The sequence below is a fragment of the Podarcis filfolensis genome, assembly GCF_964270895.1.
Source record: "Podarcis filfolensis genome assembly, chromosome: 8".
In the NCBI taxonomy this organism is placed as follows: domain Eukaryota; kingdom Metazoa; phylum Chordata; class Lepidosauria; order Squamata; family Lacertidae; genus Podarcis; species Podarcis filfolensis.
This window is the reverse complement of record NC_139611.1, coordinates 9317457-9329663: the sequence shown is the minus strand read 5'-3', so window position 1 is coordinate 9329663 and position 12207 is coordinate 9317457. Positions and strand designations below refer to the sequence as shown.

At 50.3% G+C, this 12207-nt stretch overlaps 2 protein-coding genes across 3 annotated transcripts in view; one reads left to right on the top strand and one right to left on the bottom strand.

Annotated features, from left to right (window-relative positions):
- PLEKHM2 (pleckstrin homology and RUN domain containing M2) overlaps positions 1 to 9390 on the bottom strand; it is a 32554-nt gene extending 23164 nt beyond the window's left edge. The window contains exons 1-2 of one of the 2 annotated variants that reach the window (XM_083629326.1): positions 8830 to 9390; positions 826 to 932 (exon numbers count right to left, since the gene is read on the bottom strand). In XM_083629326.1, coding sequence (XP_083485452.1) covers positions 826 to 932; positions 8830 to 8892 — 170 coding nt within the window. In that variant the 5' untranslated portion in view covers positions 8893 to 9390. The remainder of the gene's footprint in view (positions 1 to 825; positions 933 to 8829) is intronic. The other variant, XM_083629327.1, reaches the window with a different exon arrangement.
- Positions 1 to 12207, top strand: part of FAM131C (family with sequence similarity 131 member C) — a 569848-nt gene that overhangs the window by 247904 nt on the left and 309737 nt on the right. The gene's annotated exons all lie outside the window — the stretch shown is intronic.

Below are 12207 nucleotides of genomic sequence, written 5' to 3'. Positions count from 1 at the left end.
GCCCCGCAGCAGCCAATCTGGCGTCTCCAGGAGGCTCACAGGCAGCGCGTGAGCACAATGGCCCCATGGCTGTTCCCCACCAGCTGGCATTCAGATGGCCTGCCATCTCTGATATTGGAGGAAGGCTGTGGCTGCAGTAGCTAGCAATTCCACTGATAGCCCCCCTTTCCCCTCGATGAATTTCTGCCCAAGGTGGGGTCCATCACCACCCTTGGGGCAGCAAGTTCCACAGCTCAGCTCTATGAGAACTCATAAGCTGCTGCTGCTTCCTGCTTGCCCTGAATCTCTCACCTTCTGCGGGATCTGAAAAGCTTCCCCTTGCCCACTTTCTCCACGCCTCTATCCCATCTGTCCACCTTTCTCCCTCCTTACACTAGCAAGTCCCAAACATAGCGACCTCTCTTCACAGGGGAGCTGCTCCATCGGTCATTTGGCTTTTTGTTTTCAGATCCTGTCTGAGGGGTGATGATGAGAACCGTACGTCGTACTGCGAGTGAAGTTGCACCTTAGATCTGTAGAAGCGCACTGAGATATTGGCGACTTTAACATCTGCCTGGCAGTTTTTCCTGCCTGAAGCTGGCAGGGCTTTTACGCCTAGCCTGTTGCTTTAAGAGAAAACGCTCACCAGTTCTCTCGTAAAGTGGGCCGAACAAGGAAGGGGGGGGGTAAGAGCCCTTCGCAAGTGCCACTCAAACAAGCCGGGTTCTTAATTCACCAAGTGTTCCTTCGCCTTTACAACATTTTCAAAGAGAGGAGTGGCACTGGGGGTTGGGAATATTTTCAGCACCGAACTGGAAAGTGGTTAGGAAGGCCTGGCTGCCTTACCCATACAGCAGCGCATGGTCAAGGTGCTCGCAGAGCCTCTGCAGGACCTTGTCGTGGTTCCTGATGGCCGGGGTTTCATCCTCGCAGGCGGCGAAGTAGCTTTGCAGCTAAGGGTGAGAGAAAGAAAAAACACGTCAGTGAATGAGTTTTGGGGGAGAGCATTCTGCCTTGTCGAATTACAGAATGGTAGAGCCGGAAGGTAGCAATGCAGGAATCGCGACACCCCAGAGGGGTCCAGGGAGCAAGCACCTAGGAGCTCAGATGCCTCTCAAGGGCTCAAAAGGCTTTTCCCAGCCCTGCCTGAAGAAGAAGAAGAAGAAGAAGAAGAAGAAGAAGAAGAAGAAGAAGAAGAAGAAGAAGAGTAGTAGTTTGGATTTGATATCCCACTTTATCACTACCCAAAGGAGTCTCAAAGCGGCTAACATTCTCCTTTCCCTTCCTCCCCCACAACAAACACTCTGTGAGGCGAGTGGGGCTGAGAGACTTCAGAGATGTGTGACTAGCCCAAGGTCACTCAGCAGCTGCATGTGCAGGAGCGGAGATGCGAACCCGGTTCACTAGATTACGAGTCCACTGCTCTTAACCACTGCACCACACTGGCTCTGCTGACGGGAATTGAACCTGGGGCCTTCTGTTTGCAAGGCAGGCGCTCTGGCCGTGAGCTATTTCCTGCAGGTGACAGGAGGGGTCCAACAGTGCAGCAAGCGGGGGGGGGGGGGGGCAGGGAGATATTTATTGTGGGTACCTTCCATCAGCACCACCTCTGTATGCCTGCTAGGATACAGTTGTGTACACAGACAGTTCTCCCGGCCAATCAGACGCACAGAGCAAGGTGGGAGGGACATTTTCTCCCTAAGCCAGGGTTCCCAGCCTCGCCGGTTTTGGGAGGGACACCCAAGCAATGCACTGCCTCAGCTGAATGAGGCTCCTGCGACGAGCTGATCGGATCGCAGGGAGAGCCTGGGGCAGGAGAGGCAACACCCCATAGCTCCCGTCGCCCATTTTGCAATTGCTCACCCAAGGGGTGTGTCCCAAAGTGTACCTGCACAGAAGCTCTCCAGCAGAGACTGCAAGGAGGGGAGGGGGACGCAAGGAAGAGCTGCTCCTGGCCTGGAGGGGGTTGGCCTGGCTGCCTCTTGGAGCTCTGCCCCCTAGGGGCTAATGGCAGCAAGTGAAAGGGAAGCAACACGGAGGACACACAGGGAAGGGGGCTCAGCGGCAGAACATCTGCTAAGCATGCCAAAGGTCCCAGGCCCTGGCAGCGTCTCCCCTGCTTGAAACCCTGGGGAGCCACTGAAACTAAAGGACTGAAGTTAATCATAGTTATTAATTCCAATGGATCTACTCTGAATAAATGTTAATTGGATACAACCCTTTCTTTCCCAACCATAAAGGAAATCTCAGAGTCCGACCGCACTACTGGCTCTAGGCCTGGCCCCAGTACAGCAATACCCACTGTACCACACTATCACACCCTTGGTGTGGATGCAGAGCAGCACCCAAGCGGTGTTCGAAACTAGTCATTTTGCACCTGGCGATCGGTCACTTGCGACCAAGTGAAGATGCCTGGGCACCAGTATGCCGCCTGACATCTCCACCATCTGGAGGTACACGCCTGGGAATCATTGGATCTCGACTGTTTCCACACACTAATACCCCAACCTGTAGAATTCAATCAGTTACATTCTATCCGCACAATAAGAATGAATTTTAGGAGCCAAAATGCTTTTTCTGGAAAAGGAGCAGTGAACAATGATATAGTTAATTGGTGTTGCTTGTCTTCACTTCCTCCACCCCACTGCCCTGCTCACAGTTGTGAAGAATATTCTTATGTTACGAATGGTCTGTGTAACCATTAAAAAAAAGAGGTTGGAACAGGCCAATATATGTGGACTGTCCCTGGATCAATTGACTTTTCTTCTTTAAGTTCTCAGCGTTCTATACCTAGTTCATGGTTGCCATCTGAACTAGCCAGAATTAATCACAGTCAGTCCATCATTTGAAAAATAAGACTTCAGAGCCTCCTGGCCCAAAAATGGCAACTAAACATCCTGTGTTGGTGACTAACTTTGGTTTAAGGAGCCATTCGGCACCTAGTTTATATATATGACTTTCTCACACTGCACCCAATGGGGTAAAAACTGCATGTTCTGGTAAAAACACCTGCTCCGGGGGGCTGAAAAATCCCGACCAGCAGGAAAGGCAGGAAGCTGGACCTCCCTCCCTGATCAGGGTGTCGATTCACGTGTCAACTGGATATCCTGCCAAGCAGTACTTGACTGATCAGGTTCTGCCCCAGCTGATGCCACCAAGCAAAGCTGACCCATAAGGTGACAGGGCAAAATTTCCTCCTGTGGGAATGCTGGTCTGGTGAGTCACAGAGCTATTTATAAACCCTTTGGCAAGCAAAACAAACGGCGTCCATGTTTAAGAGACACCCATGTGATTGCCCAAGCACATTCACAGGCAGGACACACAAACAAAGAGAGGGCCGTAAACAGACGCCCGGCTGAGATGTTCGGCTTGAACCCGGCTGACCATTCAGAGCTGATGGAAAATAACCCCATGACAAGAGGGTCAGTCCCAGCCTCCCCTGCCGTATGGAGTGCTGAGGGGCCTACTGCTCTGTGGAATACTTTTCATGAACACCTAGTCCCTAACTGGGGGTGGGGTGGGGCCCACAAGTGCTCAGACCAGGAGGGAAGCAGTGTCTCTGCAACGTCCATACGTCACCAGGGCAGAGGGCTGGTATCTCATGCTTTGCATGCAGAAGGCCCCAGGTAGGAGCAAAATGCCTCTCTCTGCCGGATACCCTGGAGAGCTGCTGCCAGTCAGAGCAGGTGACACTGAACTAGATGGATCAATGAATCAACACCAGATAACTCAGCTTGCCATGCTCCTGCTCTGTGGGCACAGGGGGCCACATGGGATGGGGGGGATGCCCACCAGAGACCCTTTCATGGCAACTCTGAGCCAGTTTGTTCAGCGCTCGGCTGCCAGCGCTGGGCAGATTCCAAAGACTGGAACAAGTCCAGAAAGGCAGTGGCTGGTGCAGCTCATGAGCTGAGCAGGCTGAGACTGACGCAAAGCATATGACTGCTCCTTCGAGGACGGAACAACCACTTCACAAAGGACGGAGTGGGGGGTTGCAGGGAGGCCATAGATCCCCTGCCATGCGGCAAAATCCTGGAAAGCACACCAAGAGAGGGCCCTGCAGAGAGGAGGAGGACTGTGGCTTGCTCACTGAAACCCCCCTAGAGGAAAGGGGCTCCCCACTTAAGTGGCTGGCTGGCTGCAGCCAACTTCTGCAAACTGGCCCTTGTACTGATGTGAAACTTCTCGAGAGAGGAAGGAGGGAATGTGCTTTTGACAGCATTCTCTGCTCACGGCAACAGCTGGAGGAAACTCTGCTGATGGTAACGCGGGAGCTGGAAAGTTGCTCTTCTCCATTTCGTTCTTTCGGTGGCCATTTGGGTCCTGCTCTACAGCCAGTACCGGGGGGCCCTGTCAGAGCCCAGAGCTGATCACACAGCAGCCCTCCTCACTTTCGCTGCCTGGATGCCAATGTTTGCCCCTTCCCTGGCCACATGCCATGCCAGACTGGCCGTAGGCTGCAGGAGACAAGGAAGGAATGACAACAGCTCCCTCTTCCAACTCCCAGCCTTGGCATCCCTCCTCCTGTGCCCAGCAACCAACACAGCCAACAGCTGCTCTGCTGCTACCAGGGGCCACTCTCAGCACCTTTCTCCTACTCCTCTGCATCACAGATCTTCCATGCACCTGCTGGTGGCTGCCCTGACACAGCATCCAATGCACAGGCTACACAGTCTGGCACCAGTGGGAAACTCTTGTTTTATAAAGCAGCCCAGTAGTTGTTAAACATAGAAGACCATGTTCCTGCCACTGAAGCTCAGGACCCTTTGGCTGAACTTCATTCATGGATTTACCTGATATGCAGCTGTTCCCCATTCACCTCAAAGAAAGAAATCAAGCCTTTAATACCACTCTTCATTGCAAATTCCTAGGGCTGAGATGAGCTGCAGCAGCCCCCTCCCCAGGGGACTGTGTTTCTTGCTGAAACGACAGTTTCCAGGAGTTGTATTCCACATTAGTCCTCCTCAGAGTAGACCCACTGAAATTAGTGGGTGTCATTGATTTTAATTGATTTTAATGGGCTGACGCCAAGTAGGACTTACCTGAATACCACCCCAGGGTGCTTTAGGAAAGCCCACAAAAAGTTAGCACATATGCAATGGCAAAGACCACAACTCTTGCCAAAGAATTTTGCAATACTCCTTCACGCACCCACTGCATTATGCCACCCACTTTCAAACAAGAGGGATGAAGGAGTTGCAGCAATGCTCTCCTCCCAGGGTGGAGTTAGGGAACATTTGGGCATCTTATAAAATTAAACCTAGGCCCATCATCTGATTAACTAGTTCATCAAATGTATATTCCACCCTTCCCTCACAAATGAGCCCCAGGTGATGTGACCTTACAGTACGAACTCATGGAGACCCAATTTTATGAGGAAAAAACTACCAGACAGCAATTTATGAAAGTTTTGGGGTCTCTACCTGCTTCCTTCAGAATTTTGGAAAGGAGTTTACAGGGGTTTTGCATTTTCTCCGCTTTGCAGCCACAGGGAGAAAGCAGGTGGGCATGGCCAAAACAACCACATGGGCCAAATGGGGAGGTCTGGTAGGCCACAGGCTGGAGATTCCCCAACCCAGCACTAGTGTTTATGCAATATTTCGTGTTGAGTGGGAAGAACCAGCCATGAAATACTAGCAATTTGTGCAACTGCTGTGGGACAAGTGGAAATGGATTTGCCTGGGGAAGACAGGAGCGGTTATGTGGAGCAAGGGGCTGATGGAGGGTGGAGGAGTTGAGCGAGTGAGAGGGGAAGAGAAGATGAAAGCAAGTCTGAAGACATCTCCTTGCTGGTATCTAGGGTGCACTGCTAACTGATTGCTTTAAACGGTTTTAAGTTGTGATTACTTTATGTTGCGTCTAACTGGAGCTATCAAAGCGGACCGTGTAGAAACAGTGACTAACCTACCAACAATGGCTAAGGTGTTCATTATGTACTTTCAGAAGAAACCCCACTGTCCTGCCTGCACTGGACCGGTTCTTAATAGAATCTGAGACATCCTGATGACGCCAAAATGAACATATTGTTCCTGGATGTGGAAAGGACTAAAGTTGAGCAAAGAAGCGGTGCATAATATCTGCAACATCCTGGAATGACAGATGTCAGGGCAATAGTAGCCTTATGAATGCACACACACAGTTATCTGAACATTTTAAATATTTGCATTGTACAGGTGTATCTCTGCTTTGAATATTGCTGTTTGACTACACATATATACGTATACCACAAAGGGTGAGTTACTTTTTGTTACTGTTTTGTAAACCACTGTAAGAGTCTCCAGTTTAGGATTACGGCTGGGCGATATCTGGTTTTCAACATTGTGATATGTCACCAGCTAAACGTTGCAATATACCGATACATCACAGTGTCTGAAATAAGGATGGAGCTATGTAGAGGCATTGCCTGCTTCAAAGTTTTTCCTGCACCGTGATTTATGCATAGCACATACACACATCATGATTCACGACATATTGCCAAGTAAAAAATTATGATATGATGATCACAATATTGGCTTCAATCCGGTTTTGGATGATATATCGCCAGCTCTAGTTAGGATTAAGGCTAAGGCTGAGCATTATAGGGTATAAAAAAACCCAAAGGCCAGATCTAGTAAAAGGATGAAGCCTTAAAAAAAAATGGATTTCAGTAGTGAATATAAAAGGCACAGTTGGTAACAAAGAGGACAGTCTCGCCTCTGGTTCCCTACAGCCAAGCAAAGTCATGGCAAAGGATAGCCAGATCTAGATAGTATAAAACCCTAGTTCTGCAAACTGAATATATTATCCAAAGGCACTTCCCCTTCATATTATGTCTGGCTGCAGATATTGCACGGAATAGCCTGTGCATTTGGATAAGTGGGTTATTATGGGCTTGGGGGATGAAAGTCAGGGGCAGGGAAAAGGTTACAGAAGGCAAAGGAGAAGAAAGAATGACTGGTAAATTGGATGATGCACTGCTGGGAAACACAATTAATGGAATTATGAGAACTACACACTGCTGGCTCTCCTACTTGCCAATCAATGGGCTGTTTCTTCAAGCAGCAAAGGGCCAGCAAAGTGCCTCCCATCGAAGGCATCTGCTTGTTTAAGAGGTTGGGAGAGATAAGCTCCACAAAACACTGAGGCTTTCCTGCTGGGGAAAGGCCTGTGATGGTAGGGAGCCATCAGGGTACCCTGCAGATGTTGCTGGACTCAAATACCCATCATCCATAGCTGCATGCCAAATAGTCAGAATAGCAGCTGCTGAGAAGCACAGCAGGGGGAGGATGCTGTTGAACTCAGGTCCATCACCTTGCAGACTTTCCAAAGGAATCTGGTTGGCCACAGCAAGGACAATTGGCCTTACGTTCTTAGGATGGTAGACCCTTGGTCACCTGGCTCAGGATGACCCACACTGACTGCCTAGGGTTTTGAGCAGGGGGTGTTCCCACCTGGAGATGCCATGGACTTTCTGCACAGAAAGCAGGTGCTCCACCGCTGAGCTGCAGCCCTTCCCTTCAGCCTCGGTTTGTTGTCAGTAAAATGGGAACAGAGGCTTCTCTAAAAACATCAATTGCTGAAGAAAGCAGCCCTTTGGCCCACTGAAAATTCAACATGTGCTGCAACTTGCTTGTTGCTGAGACTGCATACCCAGGCTTATTACAGTCCAGCTAGGATAAGGAAGCAAGAGAGCACAGTAGCTGGGCTGTGGGGGCAAAGGCAGACCATGCGGGAAAAGAGAAGTACAGTCGCAACCAGGGATGCTGGTTAAGTGATGTCATATGGTGCTAAAACAGAGGTGACAGCTTTGATGAAATGGTCAGAAAGCACAGCCTGAGCAGTTATCATTACCATGGGGTAGGCCCTGATAGGGTGCTCCTGGGTGGGTAATGTTCAGAAGAAGCCACACCAGCAGGAGAATCCCGTATTGTATTCTATGGCAGCTTCCCTGCCCCTGACTTTCTTCCCCCACGCCCACAACAATCCCCCAGCATAGAAGGCTTATCAAGAGAGAGCAGGGAAAGGATTGAGAAATCTGCAATGAATTATAAAAGGCTGATTTAATAGTATTATAAGTAATACTACGCTACTGTGGCTAATCACATCAACAACATGTGACAATGATGAGGCGACGTTACTAACAACACTATTGTTGCGGTACGTCAACAATGAGTTGCGTCCTCCTCTGAGAAGACCCACTGAAACCAATGGGCCAAAAATCCACCACGCCTATCAACTTCAGCGGGTCCAGCTCTGAGTGTAATTCGTACCGGATAGCACATCTCGATTTTATTTATATTGCATTAAATCCATAACCTGCCCTTCCTCTCCGAAAGGAGCCCATGAAGCAGTTCTTAAGTGACTCAGATTCCTGTGACCTACCCTGCTCTTGGTTTAACTGCTTTTAATTTTGAAAGCGAAGCGATGGCTGTAACCCTGGAGCCTGCCTGTCAAAGGGGGGATGGGCGGGGAATAATAATAATAATAAAAAATAGAATTTCTATACCGCCCTATACCTGGAGGTCTCAGGGCAGTTCACAGAAAAGGTCATAAATTTAAGAACGCCGATGATGGTAGCAAAAGGACAAGAAAACTGACAGATCTTAATAACAAATCGTAATGATTGTGAATAACAGCAACAACAGCGAACAAGAATAACGACTGACATGGTAATAGTAATAACAAGGAATAAGAATTGGGAGTAGGGGGGTGAAAGGAATATGCTGGGATGGGGGTGGCCGGCTGTGTGTGTCTGTTGACGGCGGGTAAGTGGGGCTGGGAAGGGCACCCTTGTGGCGGGATGGGGGGGCGTCTGTGGGTCTCCCCCCCCCAACAACCCCCCAATAAAAAACCCCTCCCCACCCCGCTGACCTTCTTGACGGAGAGGGAGATGTTCTCCAGGATGCGGTCCTTGACCTGCCCGGGGGGCTCCATGGTCGGCGCCGACGCGCTCCTCTGGCGGAGACCCCGGCCGCCCCGACGGCGAGGACGTCCGCCCCCACGGCGCTGCGGACCCCTCGCTCCCTCCGTCCTGAGGGTCCCCCGGGGGCCACGGAGAGGAAGGTCCTCCCCCAACCCTCAAGGCCCGCCCCCCACCGGGGGCACTTCGGGGGCGGGGAAGAGGAGGACGAAGAGGGCCCTCGGGAAGGATCCTGCGCGGAACCGAGGAGCGGGACTGGCCGGGGAGGAGGAGGAGGAGGAGGGGGAGGGCCGCCTCGTGACAAGCGGGGAGGCGCCCAGGGAGAGCGCCGGACCGGCCCCTCTCGCTTCGGGCCTCCTGCGGCCTGTGAGGAAAGGGAAGCGAGGAGGAGAGGAGAGGCCCGGCAAGGCGGGAGAAGAAGTGGCAGCCACCGAGACCGCCGCTGCCGCCGCCTCTGCCGCTCGGCGGCTGCTGCAGTCTGTCCCCGGCCAGGCCGCTCTCGGCCCGCGCAAAGGACACCGGGAAATGTAGTTCGCCGGGTCTGAGGAGGAACAGGGAAAGCGTATATAGTGTGCCTAGGAGGAGAGGGAGAAGCAAGAGGGCTCTTCACGGGGCCCCTTCCCGCTCTGCAATTCTACCAGTCCGTAGTGGAATCTAGACACACACGCACATATATTAAAAAAAAACCGCTGTGAAAATGCTTTAAAAAAAGAAAGACACGTTTTGAAAACTATGTTGAATCTGCCATGAGCTCACCACCGCCATCTAGTGTCACATTTGTATAATGCACTTGGAATGCTGTATTTGCAGATGTATAGCTGAGTCCATATGATTATACAGTAATATTATAAATAAAATCTTTGTGGGGGTTTTTTGGTGTGTATATCTATCTATCATCTATCATCTATCTATCTATCATCTATCTATCTAGTTTTCCTTCCTCCCATAGGTGAAGGACTTTGGGTTCCATTGCTTTAACTGTATCAATGTTTAATTGGGTTTTTTTTAGTGATTGTTCCCTTCCCCTCCTATTTCCCCCCCTCCTATTTTTTGTTTGCCCCCTTGTTTTTCTCATAAAACCCTGCGAAGTAGGCTAAGCCAAGAGGCAGAAGGGCACTGCCCGCTAATTCTCCTCACAACAAACGTATCAGGTGGGCCAGGCTTTATGTGAGGGCATCCGGCTCCTTTTTAGTCCCGCGACCACCCAGGGAGGAAGCCAACAACAAGGTCCACCCGCGCAGCTTTGCAGTTGAACGCAGCTTTGAACCCAGAGCTCCTCCACCATGCAGCCTTGTGTTATTGTTAAGATAGTTTTTAAAGCTCTTGAGAGATATATTTTTGCAAGCTGCACGGGGTAGGAACTGACCAGAGAAAGGTAGGTTCTAAATACCAAAATAAATAAAGAACTCGATACCCTCATGCCAGCACCCCCATCTTAGGTAAAAACTTTCTTCAACCTTCAGCTCAGTGATGCAAACACTTCTTTTCTCCTTCCGCTAACAAAATTATGTGTGTGTAAATATGCATGTGCAAATACGTGACCTCCTGCCCTCAACACACATGGCGTTTTCCAAATTTCAAGGGAGAGTAAGGTCCCTGCCCCCAGCAAGTTTACAATCTAAAATTTGGCTTGTGCTAATTCGCCCCCTTCTGACACTGGATGGGAGCCTGTTTACACATTTTGTTGTGTGAACACCCTTCCAAGAACTTCTATCTATTCATTTCCTCCTCCCTCCCAATTCGTTTTCCTTTTGTGCTATGTATTTTGGGGTTGCAAGGCTGTCCTTTTTTTAAAGCGATGTCCTTAATTTAAAATCTGCAAGCACACATCTTACCAGCCTTACAAGAATTCCAGCGTTCACCCTGGGGGAAAAATACTTGCATTAGGCCAGCCAAAACGTTTTACAAAACAGCGTGTACGACGTGGCAGTTGGCCTAATGAAGGTATAATAATAATAATAATAATAATAATAATAATAATAATAATAATAATTTATTTATACCCCGCCCATCTGGCTGGGCCTCCCCAGCCACTCTGGGCGGCTTCCATAAAAACCAAAAATACAGTAAAATATCACACGTTAAAAACTTCCCTGAACAGGGCTGCCTTAAGATGTCTTCTGAATGTCAGGTAGTTGTTTATCGCTTTGACATCTGCTGGAAGGGCGTTCCACAGGGCAGGCGCCACTACCGAGAAGGCCCTCTGCCTGGTTCCCTGTAGCTTTGCTTCTCGCAATGAGGGAACCGCCAGAAGGCCCTCGGCGCTGGACCTCAGCGTCTGGGCAGAATGATGGGGGTGGAGACGCTCCTTCAGGTATACTGGACTGAGGCCGAATGTCCTTGCCATAATGCCAGTTTCTATTCCATTCCAGAGGCAAAATGCAAGCTGGAGTTTGGCGCTTCTGTCAGCTTGTCAAGGCTTCACCGGTGAAATCCGTGCCTATTTATTAAAGACAGAGATGAGTCATACCACAAGACGGCGACTAGAGTTGGCCACCCTGCTTGGCGTGGAAGAGGAGAGCAAGCCCAAACAGGTAACTATTTCTTGGGGTGATCTTGCTAGCTTGGTGGAGTAAGCACCTTGGAGGTGTCACACACCCACAGATGCTAAGCTGAACCTGTCTAACCACTTTATAGGGCGCAGTGGGAAAGGTGTGCATAAGTGCTTGAGGGGAAGCAAGCAAGAATACAAAAGTGCTCCAGCATCAGCAGTGCGCTACTGGATCAAAGGCCTGTGTGGACCAATATCCTAGACATGGGTGCAGCAGTACTCGCCAAGGTGTGTCTAGGCTCCCTTGTGCCCTCGGCAAGGAGCTGTATTGGTGCTGTCACGCCAACCCCTATCTGGCTTATGCTCCGCCAGCAACAGATATTCACCCTGCCTCTGATACCGGAGGTAAGATAGCCACATCCTCCTCTATGGTTTTGTCCAAGCTCCTTTCTCGCCCTGATCTGGCCACAGTGATCCATTCGATGGTCACCTCCAGGCTTGATTATTGTAACTCACTCTACGCGGGGCTGCCCTTGAAGCTGACCCAGAAACTCCAGCGGGTGCAGAATGCCGCAGTGAGGCTCCTTACGGGGTCCTTGCCGCAGGATCACATTCATCCAGTGCTTTACCAACTGCGCTGGCTCCTGGTGGAGTACAGGGTCAGGTTTAAGGTGCTGGTTTTGACCTTTAAAGCCCTATGCGGCCTAAGACCCACATACCTACGGGACCGCCTCTCCTGGTATGCCCCGCAGAGGAGCTTAAGGTCCACAAATGACATCATTTTGGAGGTCCCAGGTCGCAAGGTGGTTAGATTGGTCTCAACTAGGGTCAGGGCCCT